General features: G+C 38.2%; 1 protein-coding gene across 5 annotated transcripts in view; it reads left to right on the top strand.

Moving 5' to 3' along the window:
* The window catches only part of LOC111140881 (Rap guanine nucleotide exchange factor 6), a 196384-nt gene extending 176550 nt beyond the window's left edge, over positions 1–19834 (top strand). For 2 of the 5 annotated variants that reach the window (XM_022493123.1, XM_022493122.1), the window contains 6 exons: positions 3718–3909; positions 6766–6897; positions 12343–12571; positions 14678–15180; positions 17226–17540; positions 18233–19834. In XM_022493123.1, coding sequence (XP_022348831.1) covers positions 3718–3909; positions 6766–6897; positions 12343–12571; positions 14678–15180; positions 17226–17540; positions 18233–18258 — 1397 coding nt within the window. In that variant the 3' untranslated portion in view covers positions 18259–19834. Of the gene's footprint in view, positions 1–3717; positions 3910–6765; positions 6898–9521; positions 10430–12342; positions 12572–14677; positions 15181–17225; positions 17541–18232 lie in introns of those variants that run through there. The other 3 variants (XM_022493125.1, XM_022493124.1, XM_022493126.1) reach the window with 2 other exon arrangements.
* The last annotated feature ends 2382 nt before the right edge of the window (positions 19835–22216 follow it).

A 22216-nucleotide genomic window follows, 5' to 3' on the forward strand; every position in this document is an offset into this window, starting at 1 on the left:
ATGAACCCAGGGTCCTGGGATCAAGCCTTGCATCAGGCTCCTTGCTCAGTGGGGAGCCTGCTTCTCCCTGTCCTGCGTCCCCTGCTTGTGTGTATGCATGCTCTCCCTCCTTCCCTCCCTCTCCGTCTCTCTTTCCCTCAAATAAATCTTTAAAAAAAAAAAGAAAGAAAGAAACCTTAGAGATAATAGGTGTCAGTAATTAATAAAACAAAAGTCAGGCACATTCTAATATTGATGTGATAGACAAAAGAAGAGCCTAGTCTCAATTTTTTTTTTTTAATTACGTTCAGGTTTCTCCCACTATTCCTAACTAGAGCATTTCTATGAAACCTTTTGTAAGCCAAAATGACATAAAAGGAAGAAGCAATTACCATGAAGTTATATGAAAGAAAATTTGAGTGTTCCCAACCCCCCCAAAAAAACCTCTTTTAGGCTTTTCTGATACCTTAAGACATACCTTGTTAATGGGTGCACAGAATAAATCTAGATAAAGCAAAGATGCACACAGACCCAGCTGAAAGCTATGACAGTTTGATAATCAGATGCCAAATATAGTTTCTGAGAAAACAGCTTGTTGATTCTACTCTGACTGGGTTCACATTGCATCTGTAAGCAAGAATTCTCTTCAGATTTCTTGTGGCTAGTGAAAACTGATACTGACATAAAAGCAAAATGGCGTAACGCAAACTTCTAAAAGCTGAGAATACCTGTACAACAACAGAATGTATATGTGTATGGGTCAAGGAAATGATGAGTCACAAAAGCAGACCTCAAAAATAGTAAAAAACATTGTGTTGTGACAGCCAAAAATGATGATTAAATTAAAAGTGGATGTTATTTTATGCATATACATATATATATAATTAAATATTACACCAATAAAAATTCCTATAGGATGTCTAGAACTTGATAAACTATTGACAGAATATTGTTGGGGGAGGTTCACATTTTCTGTTTCTAGTCTTCCTGATTGATAGGAGGAAATGGTAGTCATCATGGGCTGACCCTGAGATTAACAAATCGCATATAATAGAAAACAGTTTGTCAACAGAGTAGAAAAGATAAAGTGGACGTACAACTACATACTGATTTAAAAATTTCAAATATGATGGTGGATTTTAAAGTACAAAGTAAGCCATTCGGTAAATGATGTCATAAAAAGGATTTTTTGGACCCTTCTACCCATAGGAATAGAGTATGGTGGAACCTTCTGAAGGATGAAGACAAAGTTTAAGTGTCATTTATTACTTTTTGAGCAAGGTTCTTTTCATCCTAGTTCTCTGTTTGCCCAAGGATATAAGACTTAAGGATTGACAGTATGTTTTATCTCTGTGATTCTTTCTACATCAATCCTATTAAATTAAAGGAGAAAGAAATAATAAAACCTAACCATTCCTGAGAACTTTCTATATGCAGCAACCATGCTAGGCACTTCACAGACATTGCCATTTACTCCTTAGAGCTACCTGTTCGGTGTCTTGTATTGGGGTTGTTATTCCTTTGAGAAAATGCACCCAAAATCTGTTTATATAAAGATGTTGCAGAATGTATGCCGATGAAAAAGAAATCCTGCAGATACTGAAATGTTAGAGAATAGTCAAGCACACTGTTTCCTTATCAAGACAGGGGATAGTACATGGCCATTAAAAATAATAAACATATATAGACTTTGAAGGTATCTAGAAAAATTTTTACTACCTGTGACCTAGTAAGAATAGCGTCAGCCATGTGAAAATGGTACATATTAAGGAGTAGAGACCAAAAAAGTGTACAGAATCTTGAGATTCATTCACATTTTACAGTTCAAAGCCCATATCCATAATTTATTAAAGTACTCTGACCCTGCTTTGCATGATCCTCAAAATTATTTTTTCCCCAACTAATTCAGCATAGACCCTTATCATCTTACAGTGACAGAACACAGTTTAACCTTTCATCAGACAAAAACAGAAACAACACTTATGCTAACTTTTGTTTTCATTTTCTGCTTTTTTTGTTCCCTAAATCTGATTTGGGATATTCAAGAGCATAAAAATCTCTTCTGTGCCTGGCTCATTGTTAAAATGGGGACCCAGAACGATTCTACATACCTAGTCTGCATCCATTCTCTCTCTCCCGTTCTCCCTCCCTCACACCCTCACCTGCACACTTTCCTTACACCCAACTAAACTTATCTGTCTTTCCTTATAACACTAAATGGTATCCTTTACTACATATTTAATACTGACTTAAAATGAATAAACCTGTGAGACCTTCTTTAAGTTTTGTGATAGTTTAATTCATTGTGTATTCCTTTAATTTGGTTTGAGTCTTTACTTGATTTCTATTACATAAATGATTTTTAAGCATTTAAATATTTTTTATTTTTAATCACTCTTCATATGGTTTATTTTTATTTATTATTTTTTTTAAGATTTTGTTTATTTATTTGACAGAGATCACAAGTAGGCAGAGAGGCAGGCAGAGAGAAAGAGGGGGAATCAGGTTCCCTGCTGAGCAGAGAGCCCAATGCGGGGCTGGATCCCAGGACCCTGGGATCATGACCTGAGCCAAAGGCAGGGGCTTTAACTCACTGAGCCACCCAGCGCCCCTCAAATGATTTTTAAATCCCAGGCCTATACAGTAGTTGATTGCTGAGCATTTTAGAATTTGGTTCTTCCTCATAAATCAGTATGTATTTAGTTGAGTTTGGGCAGTCATCTCTATTTAAAGTGGTTTCTTGATTTTTTTCTTCTTTATACTACAGCAGGTAAAATAAGATGTCAGTTGATAATTGGTTAGTATTGACAGAAAGGGGAAGGTGTGTTTCATGGCTTTAGCCCAAAGGTGAGATAATTGCTTGGGTTCAAGCAGTTGAGGAGCCGCTGCACATTATCTTACAGAAGTCCCTTTGTTTTGACTTCTGAGATGTATCCTAATTCTTAACACTCAAAATGCTCTGTAGGCCCTCATAATAAAAGCATGGTGGATAACTATTATAGCTGTTCTGGGACTGGTTAAACATTCTAATTTGGCTTTTATCTTGATGTTAAAAACAAATACATCATGGAGTACTGAGATTGGACCTGTGTTGAAACCACCCTGAATAACTAAAGAATTAAAAGTTCTTTCCTCTGGACTACTATATTCATTTTATACAGAGGCAGGAGCGTTTTGTTATTTAACTCAGTTCTCAGTTTTTAATTCTGACATCTATTATCAAATACTCTAATCATGAATTTATAAAACAATTCTCTTGTAGTCCTGCATGTAACTATTGAAATAATTTCAGTTCAGCAAATACCATTAAGCATCTTTTTTGTATCAGTTGTGGCATACAGAGGGATATATAGTAGTGAGCACGGTAGGCAGTCCTTACTCTCATGATCATTAAGAGCCTGGTCAGGAGGACACATTAATTGATGAATCGCACAGGTAACTGAATTGTTACAAACAATCACTAGTGCTGTTAAGAAAAGATATTGGATGACTTGAGAAAATAAGGGTTCTAGTTGCTGCAGAGTATATGGTATTAGGGAGGCAAATACTGGCCTAATGCTAATCATGCAGGGCCTGATAGGCCATGATACTTCCATGAAGTTATTTTTAGGAAGATTAATCTGTTGTATTTTTTTGTTAAAAAATAGATGGTTTTAGTGCAGTCATTTATTATTGTCACTGGTAATAATCTTGCCTTAAAAAGCACATAATTACATATTTCTTACTCTGTTCTATTAGTGACCAAGAATTTAAGTGAGAAAAGATCAGCCAAATCATCAGAAATGTCTCCAGTGCCTATGAGATCGGCAGGTCAAACAGCTAAAGCCCATTTGCATCAGCCCCACCGAGTAAGCCAGGTGCTCCAAGTGCCAGCTGTTAATTTGCACCCCATCAGGAAGAAGGGACAAGCCAAAGACCCTGCCACATTAAGTGAGTATTCACAATTATTATTGCATTGATTTAATTAAAATTTATAGGGGAGTTAGACTGAAAAATAATTACAAAGGTAAATGCTCAGGAGATGATCTAGTATGGTTTGTATAATTTAATCATCACTCATGAATTTAAAAAAGTTTCAGTTTGTAGGTATGTATTGACAGCATACCTATTTTAAATGCTGCTTTGGAATTTCTGTAGTCATATCAACAGAAAACTTACAGTACTACACTGAGGTACCAAGAGTTTATTGCATTCAGAGGGGCATAAAACAGTTATCTAATGTACATGCACCCTATGAGAATGAGGTTGCTTGTTCTAAAAATGTATATTGTTTTTTTCATTAATGATCACTTTTGAAAAACCTAGTTAGGAGACAAGAAGAAATTGTAAAGTATGTAAAGAAGAGCCTGTGCTTTTTAGGCCCCGCCCCTTTCTTAGGCCATGTGGAAGGGCTATTGTCAGTTTGGCTCCTGACATTATTACCTAGCCCATGTATTATATTTAGAACATATTCAGTAGACATCTGTGAATTTGATTTTGTTTTAGATCCAAAGTTGAGTAAGAAAGGACCCCCCACCCTTGCCAGATTTTCACTCTGGTGCTATCGACACACAAACCAGTAACTTAAGTATAATGTGTTTGCTTTTATGCCAGGGGTATGTGCATATAAAAACGTACTAAAAAAAAAAATAGATGGAAAGTTTTTAGGACACACAGAGCTAAGTATAAAGTCAGAGGTGACTTTTTGGAGGTAATGCCTAAGCAGAGTCTCAAGGGTTGAGTTGGAAGGAGGTAATTAGGCAAAGATAGCAGAGAATTGCTTCAGGCAGAAGAAAACCTTGGGACCTACAAGAAGTTGCTATGGGCATTGCAGCTGCCTCTGAGGGCAGAGCTACAGGAAGAGTGTTTGTTGAGAGAGAGATGATTAAAGCTGCTACCTACAGAGTACTCCCTGAGGGCCAGGCACAACTGTTTTACTAAGTTTGTTATATTCATTTAATCTTCACTGTAACCCTGTAAGATACCTAATACTCTCATTCTATAGAGGAAGCATAGAGGGTCTCCGTAACTTAGACCTGCTACCAGTGAATAATGGAGCTGGGAGTTGGGCCCAGGCTAACGGTTAAAACATCATGCTAAACAACCTCCCAGGATGATGAGGTGTGAAGTCCAAAGCATACTTAAGTTAGAATATGGAGTCCAAAGGGGAGTTGGCAGTGGGGAGCTGTTGCAGAGATTTGAACCGGGGAAGGTTACGGTCTGTGTTATACTAGAGAAGGACTATAGTAGGGAGCGCAGTAAGACTGCAGTCAGAGAGGCGCCTGGGTGGCTCAGTGGGTTAAAGCCTCTGCCTTTGGCTCGGGTCATGGTCCTGGGGTCATGGGATCGAGCCCGACATCGGGCTTTCTGCTTAGCAGGGAGCCTGCTTCCTCCTCTCTCTCTCTGCTTCCTCTCTGCCTACTTGTAATCTCTGTCAGGTAAATAAATAAAATCTTAAAAAAAAAAAAAAAGACTGCAGAGAGTCCAAACGGAAAGCTAATGTAATAACTAACAGGATGTTGCTCAGAGCCTGAGCTAGTTGGATGGTTATGGAAATAAAGAGGTAATTAGATCCAAAATTGGTGAAGTCAGTCAACTTGCAGGCTAGGAGTACAAATGAGACAAATCCTGATCTGGCTTCTTACTTGGATGTCGTCACCCAAAAGGTAGTTATTACTTATTCCACGTAGCCCTTTTCTCTGCTTGTTGTACTATGGCTGTTATTTATATGATAAATACATTTATATTAAAATAGCATGTAAGGGTGTGTGGGTGGCTCAGTGGGTTAAAGCCTCTGCCTTCAGCTCAGGTCATGATCCCGGGGTCCTGGGATCGAGTCCTGCATTGGGCTCTCTGCTCAGCAGGGAGCCTGCTTCTCCGTCTCTCTCTGCCTGCCTCTCTGCCTACTTGTGATCTCCGTCTGTCAAATAAATAAATAAGATCTTAAAAAAAAAATTAAAATAGCATGTAATTCAGAGTAGTGTTAGTATACTGTGATTTAAAGGTCTTCAGTGTGAAAAGGCCGCTTGGTATTATGACAAAGGCCCAGCAAAGATGGGCTCACTTTACTGATTAAAAGAGTGTCAGTAGCTCTTGGACATTTCCTAAAGAAGATAAATACATAAGTGTCAATATGGTGAAACCATGGCTAAGTTTGACCCACGCTAAACTGGACCAGTTGTTGGACAAGAGTGGAGATAGAACTTTGCTGCTTGTTTCCGAGGGGGTTCCATAATACTATTTTCCATAAATTCATGATTGTTTCTATTGTCTACTTTTCTCCTGTAGTGTGAATTTAGCACTCTTGAAAAGGGCTGGACTGGCATCCCTGCACACCTGTGCCCCCACAGCACAGCTGCACCACAGGTAGTGATAGGGCCAACATCCCCACACTGCCCTGGTTGCGTGCCTCGCCCTCCCTGGAGAGGCCATCTCTAGAGGGGAGAGAAGAGTTTGAATCCGTCCCTTCTCTGTTAAGTCTTCCCACAAAACAAGTGTGTCTTTTGTGGGGGCTGGGACACTATACTCAGACCATTAACTTGGTTTCCCTGACACCACAGCACAAACAAACAACAAAGAACTGTTATTATCTGGTTGGTGCTGACTAGCTGAATTGGAACAAACAATCTAGAGATGAGAATCTCTGTATGCCATCAGCTGGTCATTTAGTCCTGTTCACCATTTAGACATTTCAGTTGCCTGCACTAGCCATTGTGTGTCATTGCTTCAGTTATGTAGTACTTTAAGCCACTACAGATATTTTAATTGTGAAGTGATGGTTATTTGCTTCTTGGGTTTTATTTTTAGATACAAATTTACCTCAGAAAGTTTTAGGAACTGAAGAAATAAGTGGTAAGAAACATCCAGAAGATACTATCTCTGTAGCATCATCTTTACATCCTAGTCCTCCTGCATCTCCTCAAGGTTCCCCTCGCAAAGGTAAGACATAACAGTGTAAGCTCATCCTTATTACACCAAACAACACTTGGTGGTACATGATTTGTTTTTCAGTCTGTAGTGATAATGGAAAGTGGAGAAACATGTAACTTCTAATACTTTTTGGACTTTCATGTTTTAAACTGAACTATTGAGATGCTTTCCAGGTAATTGTTCATCATATCACCAGGACTCTTGTATTCGCAGTATGGCTCTTTGTCAGTGGACAAGCATAGATAAGAATGAAGGCAGAAGTCACAGTTGTTTCATTCTGTGCATTCTTGATATTGTATACAAATTTCCAATTAAATGTTTCTGTGGAGTATTTTTAAAAAAGAATTTCTATAAGAAACTGGTCTTAACCAACTACAAAATTGAGGGAAAGAAACATTTAGGTTGATACATTCCTTTTTAATAATGGAGTATTATTATGTTTACTTATCAGGATTTAAAATAACCTATATACCCCTATGGATTTTATATCCTATGTAGGACCTCTTGAAGTAAAATACCTGAAATCTGTCTTGCTTATTGACCTATGTTTTCATAGTTCAGTGTGAAGCTTTTTTTTTTTTTTTTTTTTTTTTTGTCTTGACTAGCCCTGGGTAGTGTGCATGCAAATGCCATTTCATGGTAACTGCACATGTAGCATTTAAAGGGTGTGCATATTTCTTACATTGGCCCATCCACAGTTTTTGTTAGCCTGGTAAAAACAAAACAAAACAAGAAAAACTCCTTAGTTCTGGCCTCGTCTTCACAGATGTAAAAAAAAAAATTAATCTGTTTAAATAATCACAGTACAGGAGGGCACATGGGGTTGAGGAAGACAACCTTATGAATTCGAGCAGGAAGGAGAATTTTCCAGAGTTTTCCTTAGCTCCCATGTTCTAAGTTTCATCTCAGTTTTGAGGGTTCCTTTTTATTAGCTGCCACATTTTGGCAGTTATGTGGTAAGGGATGTCAGACCTGAGTTTGAATTTTGACTCTCTTCCCCACTATAGCCATGTAATTAAGCCCAACTATAAGGTTGGGTTTCCTGTCCATAAGATGGAACAAAGACCAGCTCTTTTAGAGGCCTCATACGAAGTTAAAAGAAATAATACTTAGAAAACCTGATAGATGATAAGTGTTTAGTAAATTGAGATGTGTTGTCTTTTAAAACCCTGCTGCCACCCTAGGGTAAAATAGATTCATTGCTAACCTGCCCTACCTACCCTTTGACATAGCTGAGACTAGCTAGAATTTTCATTCAGATTTTACTAAGAAAAGAGTAGTGGAATTAAATAGGAATAGAAGCAGTGCATATTAAGTGTGATTATATAACAGGTTTCTGACCTTGTGGTATATAGTTCATATATGATTTTGTGAAACATGCATATACTGTTTCATTTCTTTACTATCTGCATGGTCCTATCTGAAGTGCCCCTTACCAGATCTCACAGAGGGAGATGCTGTCACACACATGGTCCTGATAACATGGCTGCATGCTCTTAGCACTCTTTCAAGAACAATCTACACCCTCCACACTTTTTGGAGGCTTTTCAGAGGTCCCATCACAGACAATTCTTTAACCAGGAAACTAGTTGAATTAAATACAGTGTTCTTGCCTGCATGTGACTTGTGGGAAGACGAATTTCCCCATTGCTCTCATTCCCAAAAGAAAAATCCACTCTCACCACTAGAATCGAGAAGTCTTTTGCCATTTTGACTTTCATCATGTGGTCAACAATTGACCTTGACATTCATAGCTTTAGGAGACTGTCATAAACATGTTTACGATCCATAGAAACCTGAAGAAATTATTTTCTTTAAAACTGTTTTTTACTGTTCTTACATATGTTCTATCAAAACCTCTCCAGTTATTGTATTTCCTTTTATTTCCATAGACATGATTTTGCCAGTAATCTGTAATTGAACAAAAATATTATTAAACTAGGAGTACATTATTAGGTTCTTGCTAAACTTTGGAATTCCTAGTTCTTGGTTCTTGCTAAACTTTGGAATTAGTTCTTTTCCTAACATTAAATAGGAAACAAGCCTATCTTCATGTTTTTCATAAGGGGAATTTAAGCAAGAACTTTTTTTTTAGTAAGTAAGAACTTTTAAAAATATGAGACATCAGGTAGCTTTATGGAAGGCTGTGCTAATGGAAGGCAACCTTTCCACTTTGGAGATAAACAGGATCAGAAATTGTGCTTTGTAAATATTTACCCTGTATTTACTATTTTTGTGTCCTGTCTGGTTTTAACCAAGCTTTTTCTTAGTAGAATCTGCCTGAAAATTCTAGACATAGTTACTTGTGAGCAGTAATTCTGGTTAGTTCATACTCTTTGTCATATTTTTCTTTATGACAAGTTTTGCTTACTTTGAACAATATTTTATTACCAGCTTGTTCTGATTAAGGTAATTTTTCTCCTGCGTTGTGTCTTGCAATGACTTCAGTGTTTATGCTATATAGTAGACTCTCTGTGTTTTAAAAAATATGTTACTAGATTTTAGTTTTTCCAATATTGTCAAAATGTTTGAATTTTTTATAGTGAAATGTTCTATAATAGAAACCAGCCTAATTGTGATTAACTGGAAAGAATTAATTGACCATGACAGGGTTTTTGCATCTCTCCCTCCAGTTGGCAGTATCCTATCTGATCTCAGCATCCTGCTGCGCCTCTCAGGGCCTTCCTCATCCCCTCCCCGTGAGTCCAGCACCAAGATCAGTGGCCAGAACTGCCCCGGAATAGGTGGGGTTTACTTGCAAAAGAAAATCCTTCAGATTACCAGGAGCACAGCCAAAAGAACAGACAGGACCGAGAAGGCCACTGAGGAGAATAGAGACAGGACAAGTTGTGAGAACGCAGCCAAAAAAAGAATGACATCCCCGTTTAGAAGATTTAGGGAAAGAACTCTTTCAAGGGAGAGACTAGCCAACAACAAAAAAGAGGACGCAGATCACCATCAAGCTACAGAAAGCTGTGAGAAAGTGAAGGATGTTAGAAGCAACATCAAAGATGAGAAAGGGAGTGACATCTTCAATTCAAATAGCGGAGGCAACCGTAACACTTTAAACTGCTTCTATACGCGATTCAAGTCTAAAAGGAGAAAGACAATCTGACGGAGTTCCTCACTTAATTTTAGTGTTAAACTTGTTTTCATTTATTAATGTAAATGTAGCTTAAATTAAGTTATTTATCAAACAAAGTTTAGGCAGAACAATTTAGTGTAAAATACGATTTATAGGCATTTCATAGTGTTAAAGGTACTCTAGCCACAAAGTCATATTTATTTAAAGTGCCTTATTTGTACATGTTATTTTACTAATGTGAGTAAAATTTATACTCTTGTTTTCTGTAGTTGGCTTTATTTCCTGCTGATAGCAACTGGGTCTGTGAATGAAATAAGTAGAGGTACTTTTTAGAAATCAGTATTTACTTTTGCATTAGAACCCCTAGTAATGATCTTATCACCATCTTTGCTTCAGAGAATTTTATTGCTCTTATTACTGCAACTACTTTAAAAGCTAAAGGAAAAAGGCAAGAAATTTTATCTTGTCCACATACACTTTTTTTTTTTTTTAAAGATTTTATTTATTTGACAGAGATCACAAGTAGGCAGAGAGGCAGGTGGGACAGGGGGTCGGGGAGAAGGCTTCCCGCCAAGCAGAGAGCCTGATGTGGGGCTCAATTCCAGGACCCTGAGATCACGACCTGAGCCAAAGGCAGTGGCTTAACCCACTGAGCCACCCAGGCGCCCCCACATACACTTTTTATTTCATTTGTTTTTCATATAAATCTCTGATCGAGACAGGAAAAGGAGATCTGACATAGCAAGTGAAAAATCATTTGGAAACTTGTTGAAAATACAGTTACTGTGTCCTACTACAAACCTCATAAATTCGAATTGCCTGAAAGGGCCCAAGAATATGTATATTAATAACCTTTCCAGGTAATTCCTAGAATTGATTGTATATGAGAAACACTCATCTAACAGACAGAGGGATGTAATTCTAAAACAGTAAAGCAAGTGACTCCTCCAGGATAAAAGAGCAATGGTTTTTTTCTTTCGAGAAAGGATTTTTGTATTTTATTTGGATGGGGTTTTTGGGGGGTTTTTTTGTTTTAAATTTACCAAATCCATTTTCTTGGTTCTCTTGAAAATTGACCAGTCACTTCCTAAAAAGCACTGAGAAGTGACAATGTTGAGAAGATCAAAAGCCTTGTTTATCTCAACTTGTCCTGTGCCTGGTGGCCCTCTAAGCCACAGGGAAGTCACCCGTATTCTGGGTCTTCATTTTTCTCTCTGAAATAGTTACTGAAACTACTTAATATGGTTAGTGTTCAACAAGTTTTTTCTTTAATGACTTGAGTTATATGTGTATATAAAGCCTATAGTTTTTCTTAATGAGATTTGTCAGGATTGTCCTTAAAGGTCATATACCTTTTGAACCTCATTTTTCCAGTAAAAAGGAAAATAATTATTTGCTTCTTTGAGACCTACTCCTTGTTGGGATTACTATGGCATTTCCTTTTATTTCTAAATAAGTTTGTGTACTTTTCTAACAGTTACCAAAATAGACATTATGTACCTTTGACTGTCATGCTACAGATTTATTTTGAGATGCTTCTGCCTCATTCCATCTCTACCCATTTATTCCAGAGAATGGAAGAGAAAATCTCTCTTGCTGAATCTGCTGTGCAGTAAACCATAGAACAATTTAAAATAGGCAGATTCTGTTATTTTTGTAACACATTTTTATAAATGTGTCAGTTCTGCTGTTTAATGCAATATTCTGTAAACCTAGTGAAGAAAAAGGAAACCGGGTATAAGATGAAATTCATAGCTAACACAGTTGATTTAAAAATATGAAAAAAAATTGCTTTGAACTTGGGGTAAGACTCCTTAGTTGACATAAGCAGAATATCTGGGGTAAGTATATGGAGTTTGAAAAGCAAAAATGTAACTCTCTTTTTTGAGTCTTGATTCCCCTCACCCACCCTTACCTCAAGGTGGTATTCTAGACCCTCAAATCAGGCCATGAAATACTTATGTTAATCAAAGAAGGGGGCACAGGGCTAAAAAGAAGTGGAGAAACTCAAGATGTTTGCTTTTTACTACTTTGAAATATATCTAATACCTTCTTATTTTATTAAATGCTTGTAGCTATGTGAGAGCCCAGGGCAGATACACATTTGGACTAGTTTCCTCAGTAATACTGGATTTCGACTTCGTATTTCTTGAATTTGGAGTCAGGTTGGTACAGTGTAGGTAGGTAGATGAGTGGATATGTAGGGGAATGTGTGTAAGAAATTAGCATCATTACATCTACACAGATGGAAACTGAGATTGCTTACTCTGTCTTTTGTTGTTCTTGTTTTTCTTCAACTTCTCCCTGACCACATACCCCCTCCCTATTTCCTTGTTTTGTAGTTTAATCACTTGTTTTCTCTCATTTAGGTTATACACTTACACCGTCAGCTAAATCTGACAACTTGTCTGACTCCAGCCATAGTGAAATTTCTTCACGATCCAGCATCGTGAGCAATTGTTCTGTTGACTCCATGTCTACAGCTCTGCAGGATGAACGATGTTCTTCACAGCCTGTGGCGGTCCCTGAATCCACTGGGCCTTTGGAAAAGACAGAACACTCCTCAGGGATAGGAGATCATACTCAGCTTGGCCCTGGGTAAATATAGCTGCCCATGTTCATACCACAAAACCTAAACCAAGTGGAAATTGCAAGCAGTGCTCCCCAACTTGCCCTTAGATGATACCCCTGTACCTGTGGGGTGGTTGCAAGGGGTTCCATAAAATAATATGAGGGTCAAGCATGTATCTTCTATCTCGAATATGCAAATAAGTACTATTTTGAAAGATGAATGGGTACTCATTTTTAAGTGTATACTGAATTTAACTCTCTGTCATGTATGTTTCAATTAGTAAGAGCTCACAGTGAATCTGCTATGGGTAGGGGGATGTGGTTCTTGTATTGTGGCTATTAAGTTAGAGAATCCTCAGACTGACTGTGTAATGGGTGGTGGTCCCAGTGCTGTATCCATTATAGACAGGTTGGGTGGGGAGGGTACAGTCAGTCCTTGATCTGAAAGTATCATTTAGGGAGTAAGAATTACCAGCTAGCAGAAGTCCAGAAAGTTTTTTTGTTTTTTGTTTTTCTTAAACTTAGCTGTAAATTTCTGTTTAGAATCAGGCAGTATGGAAATCTTGGAGAAAATTCTGAGAAAGTTGATTGTAAACTGATTGTTAAATCTGGTATTTTTTATTATGAAAAAAATCAGAGTGAAGTGTTACCATATTTGTAAAGGTTTTAAACTATGATTTTCTAGACCAAGGGTCAGCCAGCATCTCTGTAGAAGTTGAATACTAAATAATATCAAGACTTTGTAGGTCATGAATTCTGTGTTGCGACTGCTCAGCCCTGCCATTTTTGCTCTGAAATAGCCTAGACAATGCCGTTTGTAAGTAAGTGGGGATGCTGTGTCCCGATAAAATTTTATTTACAAAAATAGGCCAAAACTAAGGATCAGATTTGGCCTTGGGCTGTAGTTTGCCCACACCTGCTCTGTACTGTGAATGAAGGGTTCACAAGCTTTTTTTGTTGGGGAGGGGGGCGCAGCTAGCAGGAGACAAGGAGGGTAAAGGGCCTGATCGTAAACATTTCAGGCTTTGCAGACTCCATTTTTCTCTCTCTCAAATTCTTTGGAATGTTTTTGTTTTGTATAAACTCCTTTTTTTTTTTTTTTTTTTTTTTTTAAAGATTTTACTTATTTGAGAGAGAGAGAGAGACAGTGAGAAGAGAGCATGAGAGAGGAGAAGGTCAAAGAGAGAGGCAGATTCCCTGTGGAGGTAGAAGCCCCTTGCAGACTCTATCCCGGGACTCCGGGATCATGACCTAAGCCGAAGGTAGCCACCCAACCAACTGAGCCACCCAGGCACCCATGTTTAAACTCTTTAAAATGTAAAATACCATGCTTTGCTCCAGACAATACATGCCCTTGCTCCAAAACATGCCATTGGCTGAATTTGGCTCCTGAGCCCTAATCTGGGGATACGTGCTGTAAATAATAGTTTACATTTTACAGTTCTTGGTTGGAGAAGTTACTCTGTACTTGGCACTGTATTAGGCTAACCTCAAAGTTAACATTGAAAAACCAAACATGGTTGAGAACATATAGTTGAGAATTCTTTATTCTGTATCCATGTAGAGAGTCTAGCATTATGTTGACCAAGAATGAAAATGTATACTTAATGTTACTCATTTCAAACCTCATTTTTCATTTTCATTTAAAATCAATTCAAGGGGCGCCTGGGTGGCTCAGTGGGTTAAGCCGCTGCCTTCGGCTCAGGTCATGATCCCAGGTCCTGGGTTCAAGCCCCACATCGGGCTTTCTGCTCAGCAGGGAGCCTGCTTCCTCCTCTCTCTCTGCCTGCCTCTCTGCCTACTTGTGATTTCTCTCTGTCAAATAAATAAATAAAATCTTAAAAAAAAAAAATAAAATAAAATCAATTCAAGAAAAATTTCTGAGGTAACTTTGCTAATAATAGTATTTGAGTTTCTCCCAAGTATGTTTCTGGGTAAGTATGAATACTAATGGGTATAGAGATTAAGTGATGATTGATTACAGTGTCTTTTTTTTTTTTCACAAGATTATTTTGGCATTGAACACTTATGATGCATGTTCGGTAGTCTTTTGTAGGCAGTAATACTTGGATTGGACAGAAGAAGTTTTTTCCAGTAAGCCAGTAAATTAATGGTGTATCCCCGATTTTTTAGGTGGGCACTGTCAAAACCATCTCTTGTCAAGAGTTTAGCTGTCTCCTCTTCTATGAGTAATGAAGAGATTTCCCATGAGCACGTCATTTTAGAAGCAGCAGATAGTGGTCGTGGAAGTTGGACTTCCTGTTCAAGCAGTTCCCATGACAACTTCCAAAGCCTTCCAAACCCAAAAGGCTGGGATTTTTTAAACGCTTATCGACATACCCATTTGGATGGCCCCATTGCTGAAGTTGAACTACCTGACTGTGAGCCCTATTCCTGCCCTAAAGGCTGCTCTAGAACTTGTGGTCGGTGTAAAAGAAACCTAGAGACTAATCAGATGAGACAGAGTTGGGCCTCCTCCAGTTCTCTGTCTGACACATATGAACCAAACTATGGAACAGTTAAACGGAGAGTGTTGGAGAGCATTGCACCTGAGTCCTCTGAAGGCTTGGACCCCAAGGATGGCACTGATCCAGTTTATAAAACTGTTACTTCAAGTACAGAAAAGGGCCTGATTGGTAAGTTCTGTATTCTTTGTCATCTGTGGCATTTAGAGATTAAGTGGCAAAAAGTGGCATTGGGATATCTTGGCCCAAAATTTTACCCCTGGAAATACTTCTTCTCACTCCAGGCTCTCTTCCTGTCTTCTATAAACAAATTATTTTCAAATGTTGACAATTTCTCAAGGGTTTTGGGGCAGGTATTCAAGTCTATTAAAATCAGAGGGCTGATATGAAGGTAATTAATTAAGCTGGCAGTTTCATTTGTGTTTTGTTTTTGAGATTTGTGGTTTCATTGAGGAAAGATTGTATTACTATGCAACCCTGACAAAGGGATTATTCTCTTTGTCACCTCATACATTGTTTGGACCACAATTGATGTAATACATGGTAGAAACTTTAAATCTGATATTATTCTTTAAGTAATAAAAGTGGGGAAAATTGTGATAAGGAAGTCGAAAATACTTTTCGGTTACCCTCCTGGCACACGTCATGGCTAGGCCAGCTCCTGTTGTGGGTTCCATTCTGACCACACCGCTTTTTTGTTGTATGTGTTCATTTAGTATTTAGCCATCAAATACATTTTTTCATTTATTCATTGAATTACGTAAATATTTAGATATAATAGCCCCTGCTTTTCTATTTATATGGAATAACTATACTTTGAATCAACTGTGGAACATATTCATGAAATTTGTTTAAATTACTAAAAATGTGAAAGATGTGCTGATGTTTATAGCACGTGTAGTACATTTTTACTTGTCAGATTGCATTATAGATTGGGGTTTTTAGCGTGTTGATTTTTTTCCAAGCATTTTCTGTTAAATTTTTCTGGGTAACTGCTATATGGATAGCTAAACATGATTGTACAAGGATATAAAATGAATCTCCTGTCCATTTAGGAAACTAGATTTTTAAAAATCTTTTATTGCATTTCTAGATAACTCTGGGCTTAAATTCTTCATTCTTGTCTTACTGGTTTTGCTGACTTCACCCCTTCCCTCTCTGCCCCATCCTCTTGGGTGGGAATGGAAATCCTTGAAGAACTTGATACTACATGCAGATTTTGCTGTTACAGTTGTAGAAATTTTATTATGAACAAACCTGATTGTCTCTAAAAGAGCAGTTAATGTTAGAATTATCAATGGTCTTTCTTAATTTATTCTGCCTACATGTAGGTAGTGTTTGTGTTTAAAAGTTACATCAGCAAGGCCATCAGAGTGGTTTGTCCCTTAGGTCCTGTGAATTGGTCTTAATAAAATGGAACTTCTTCTTTCTTTAACCTATTTCTGAAGTTTTTTGAAACTTTGCCTTTGTCCCATGGTCTGCAAACTTAGGGAAAAGGTTTTTAAGTTACATTTTTTTTAAAGTCACAGTTATTTTGAATGTGCACTGAAAATCACAGAAACTTAAGATGGATTTCCTAAAATTATGGCTTTTTTTTCTTTTTTTTTTTATTTCTCCCACTTAGTCACAAATCAGAAGTTAGCAGTAAGATCCCTGAAGGAATTAGGTCCTCTGTACCCTGGAAGTTTAAGTTGTTGATACACCAGGACTGACAGGTCGTCTCCACAGGAGTGCTGTAAAACGGTGGTTCATGTCTCAGGACAGGGTGGGCAGCCCTGAAATAGAGGGTCCAGATGTCATTTCTGCAAAAATCCTCCCTGTCAGCAGAGCATAGGTGTTCAGGTTAAACTGCTGAATGGTTCTGACTGTGTCATCCCCAGGGCTGGTGTCCCTGAAGAGCCAGGCAGCTGTCTCTGAATTTGGGGTGGGGGTGGGGGTGCTCCACTGAAGAGGAGGGCTTGTCACCACATCACTTCTTTCAACTCTCTGTCACTCTGGTTTTGTTTATAAGACCTAATGTGATCTATGTGTTTGAAAACAGGTTTAAATATTAAGTTTTAATCATTATGTTTTTAATCTGCTCTCTCTATATTCAAATATATTCATTTAGTCTATTTTTGAGTTCTGTTTTGTCACTGTAATAAGTTTCAGTATTTTTTTTCCTTTTATTTCTTAGATTTTTCATTAACATTTCCATTGCTTGTTTTTCATGCCAGTGTACTGTGTCACCTCACCCAAGAAGGAGGATAGGTATAGGGAGCCACCTCCCACTCCTCCAGGATACATGGGGATTTCTTTAGCGGACCTAAAGGAAGGACCCTACCTACACCTAAAACCTCCAGATTATAGTGTGGCAGTGCAGAGGTCAAAGATGATGCATGACAGCCTCTCTAGACTGCCACCAGCCTCTCTCGGTAGCAGCCCCGTGGCCTGTGTTCCGTCGAAGATTGTAACTCAGCCTCAGAGGCAGATTTTGCAGCCGTCCCATCCTAAGCTAGCAGATGTGACTGATGCAGATAGCGAAGCAGATGGTATGTTGACAGACTACCTTAATGGGTCTCAAATAAATTGCTGAATACGTGAATTGATCTTTACTCTGTTATTTCATATAGTCATTAATGTTTACTTCTAACTGCTGTAGCAATCTCTGTTTAAAAAAAAGAAAGAAAGAAAGAAATCCCTCAATGTGGTGGTGTATTTTTTGAATGGAGTAATCTTCATGTTTCTGTATGCCCAGTACCCTTCTTCCTGCTCAGATAGGGTCTTCTTAAATCTGACCAGAAGTGGCTCAGTCTGATACGATCATTTTGAGAGGAGGCACTTGACCTTAGTAGGGCTGCATCTCACATTAATGCATGAAAACTGGAAAGTGCCTCATTACCTGAAGTTGTGCTGTTGGTGTAGTTCCTCTTAACAGCAGAACTCTTGACTGACTGCAGCTAGGGCAGCGTCTTGCAAAATGATCTGCTTTATTAAAAATAAATGAAATTTTATCCCTTCAAGCAGTAGAGTAATAAAGTGATGAAGCAGTTAGGGCAGTGCCGTCCGTCAGCCCACAGTGCGAGCAGCACTCATGTCATTGTAATAAAATCTGGGCCTTGATGGGATATTTGAGAGGATTTCTTGGTTGAAAGTGACTAGTTCTCTAAACAGGTGGCTAGATTGTATGTTGATCGTCATTACTATGCCTCATCTACCACTTAATGGTGTCTTTTATTTTCAGAAAATGAACAGGTCTCAGCAGTGTAGCCTTTGGAGGACCCATTGGAAGTGTACCAGAAGCCGTCGAGGAAGGAGTGGGCAGAACCACCTCATGATTCCTCAGGCCATTGTTGCCAACGAACAGCTTGCTGCTGCTGCTAACCCAGAGGTCTCGTTCCCTGTACTCTGAGCGATGACCTAGCTCTGAATCATGCTTCCTTTTATTGAATCCTTGCAGATGCAGTTTCCTCAGCTACGGATGTTGTGCCTGGAAACCAGTTTTTACTTTGCCTACCAGACCTGCCTTGGGACCACAGTTACTAGAACAGATGCAAACTTGGGAGTCCTCCCTATGTATATCAGTATACATTTTTCTTAAACCAAATTATTTTTAAGATAGTAGTTTAGTATTATTTCCAAGCCATAGCTTGGGTTAACGGACAAATTTAAAATGTCTGCCATTACCAAGGATATTCTTGTGCATTTGAAAAGTAACTTATTATTTGAAGTTTTGTGGTTTTCTTCGTTTTGGGGAGCTGTCATTAGCAGATGTTTAGGTTTGAGGTCATAAAACTGGTCTGATCAAACTGAAGTCATCTTTACCGGATGATATGCTTAATCTAGACAGATGAACTTGATCTGTAACTCCAGTGCAATGTAGGGTCTCCATTTGAGTGGGATAGGAAGCCCTTTGTGGTTGAGGTGTTTGGAAGATACTGCCCTCGGCTGATTTAGAAGGCCAGCTGAAGCTGCCACAGGGTTTCTTCTCAGTCCTTTGGGACAGGGAGGCTCTGACTGGGGGGGTAGCCACCCTCATCTCCAAAGAATGAAATTTTTTCTCAAAAGAAAATGTATACCAATCCCTTCTGAAGTGAAAGTTACACTGTATCTAACTAAAAGTTTAAATCCATTAAGTAGAGAATGGGTTCAGTAGAGTTCTACAGAAATCCAAAACAAAAATTTTTGACTGCTCAAATGTGGAGTTCTTTCCAAAGGAAATGTAATCATTGGTCTGTAACCATGGAGATGAATTCAGCTGCGTATATGTTCTGCAGCCACCCCTGCACCCCATCTCAGCATGAGGCTGTGTTCAACCCTGACCAATGCTGCAGCCCCCAGCTGCCTGCAAGAAAGTTCATGAGCACACCAAGGTGATAAGTGGTTGAAAATTTTAGGGGGGACAAAGGAGCTAGAATTGTGGGAATGATTATCTTACTGTACTCAGTTTAGCCCTTGAGAGGAAAGAGATACATATTTTTAATAGCCTATTGGGCATGGCGCTCCTAAGTATTAAAATTTCAGTGACTATTTACTGGATGATCTAGACTTTCCACATTTTTACTAATTAAATACAGTGTTTTCTATATCTTGAGTTTAAATTTTATCATGTTTTTTAATGTAAATGTAAGTGAGAGCTTAATAAACTTATGTTATGACTACCAAAAAAAGAAAAAAAAAGCAAGAGAAAGGAAAAAAAGCCAAAGCCATTCGTGTGCACTACCCAGATTAACATGGAGCCAAAATGGGTTTACTTCTGAGTGGTCGTCCATATGTGAATTTATAGGATTTAGCTCGTTTGTGATTTCCTTTTTTAAGAGTTCTCATTTTTCCCTAGCTATCTCTTCCCTCTCTCATTTTCTCGCAGTCCCCTTCAGTTTTTGTTTTTTTTTTTTTTAAATAGTAGGCTCCACGGCCTGCATGGGGCTTGAACTTGTGACCCTGAGATAAATGTCACGTGCTCTACGGACTGAGCCAGCTAGGGGCACACCCTACCCCCCCATCCCCCTCATTTTTTAAATCATAATTCATTTCCCAAGTGGTCAATGGGAGTAGTCTATATTTTCCTTCAAAATGACTGTCTCTTCATTTTAGGAAAAGTAGCTTATCTGAAAAATTCCTTTGGGCACGAAAACCCCATGAATTTGAAACTTTATTAAAGCCTTAAAAATCCACCTGCAAGTATGTTAGAAAGAGGCTAATTGACTCTGTAGCTTTCTTGTTCCATTGACATGGAAAGTGGCCTGGATCAAAAATCATGGTTTGAAAGTCACACTGTCGTGATTTAACCTAAGAACACTGGTCCTCTGATCACAGAAAATGTCCCTTCATTGATTTACGTAATAGTGTTTTCATGTCCGGGGTAAAACAAAACAAAACATACTTCTGTTATAGTTCTCTTTGTGTCAAGTTTGGTTATGTATTCTTATTATTTTATATCCATTACCCCCCCCCCAAAAATGTGCTGTTTGCACATTATCTGTTTGCAGGTGTTTGAAATTAATCGGGAGCCTTACCTGTCTTCATCCTTAATGGTGTTGAGAATATCTTGCACAGAGAGTCAGAGGCTGTAATTTTGACTGCACCTTGTGGCTGCCTTTGTTTTCATCTAGCTCCACCTGTGAGTGTTGGGGTCAGCCGATCACAGTGATCAGGAACTAAAGCCAAATGCATTGTATTTTGATCTGCGTGTATCCCCTAAAAACTCATGGCGTTGTGATTTTTATATTTTAATTCTAATTTAGGATACATTTCTGCCTTCTCTTAGTTACATGACTAGAACAAGGGAAGCCTTAACCTGTATTTGCTCCAATTCTAAAGCCCCATTTTTGTTTTTGTTTTTATTTTATAAATTTTTAACTTTAATGAAGACACAAGTGCCCTCACCTCCCCTCAGCTCCGAATCTGTCAGGACTTCCTGAAGCAGTAAATCCATGGGGCAAAGTTTTGCCAATTAAGTTCCAACAGAACCATTTGTTCAGAATGAAAGATTTGGTCAATTAGTAAATCTGCTGTATAACTTCCCTAAAGATTTATTTTAAGTAGTAGATTCTTCCTCCAAATGATTACTTTGAATCTGATCTTTGGAGAGGATAATAAGGCTTATTAACTGGTTTCTCGTGAGGGTGGTTAAGTCATACTGTGGTCATTGGTATAACCTGAGCATCTCCCAGGCCGGAAGTGTGGCAGTAATCATGAGGATTTACGAGAACAAACCTAATTTTTATGAAGTGTTCTCTTCCCTATGAAAAGAGAGGAGAAAGAATTTCCTTGTATATTTAAAACAATGATAATGATTGTTATACTGATATATTTTGTTTCTAAAAAATGTGATATTAAAGTAGATGTATCCCTGTAGCATTACCTTAAAGGCTAGAACAGAGGGATGAATCTTCAAAAGTGTCACAGTACATTTTCAAATTTAAACTTGAACCCCAGTTCATCTTTAGCTTTTGTTGTGCTTTTTTAAGGCTTCTTTATTTTTGATACACAGAATGCAGTTGTACTTGATCTTTTAAAATGAAACATGAGCTCATCAGAAAAAGACAAAACTGCACAGTTCTAATAATTAAATGCAATTATACTGCACAATTCAGTGATTGTAAAGTATCCTGTAACGAGCAATGTTTGTCTCCTATTTTTTGATACCTCTTAAACTTATGTCTTTTAGAAAGACAGTGCCTCTGTATGCTTTTTGTATTTTTACTGAGTGTAAATATTTGTTATATTTTTGGTTAAGAGAATGTAAAAGTCCATTTATTATCATATCTACTAATACATTGGTGGAATCAATAAAGAATCTACATTAAACTTCTCTGCTCTTTATTTCATACATAGATAAAATAATGACACCCAGTCACTCAAGGCGGCCATTGTGGGGCTAGCATTGGTGTGAAGGCCTTATATTTTAGGTCTACAGAGAAATTGGAGTGATCCAATTATTGTTGACTTGGTGGTGTCTAGAAAATACCTATCTCTTTTTTGGGTTTTAAAAAGGGTGTTTGATGAAAAACCAAATAACAGTGGTTAATCCCCATTTGGCTTGTTTCTCTCTTAGAACAGGAAAGCCCAGGGCTAATGGGGTAAGTAAATGGGGCTCTCTGGGACTCAGGGCCTGGCATTTACACCGCTCGAAATCACCTGTGCATCACAGAAAGGGCAGAGAGGTAAAGGTGCAAAAGTGTGTCCCTTTTTATAGTGAAACAGCAGCTTTCCCAGAAGCTGCACT

This window comes from Enhydra lutris, unplaced genomic scaffold (genome assembly GCF_002288905.1).
Source record: "Enhydra lutris kenyoni isolate GAN:26980312 unplaced genomic scaffold, ASM228890v2 scaffoldscaffold5, whole genome shotgun sequence".
Lineage (NCBI taxonomy): Eukaryota > Metazoa > Chordata > Mammalia > Carnivora > Mustelidae > Enhydra > Enhydra lutris.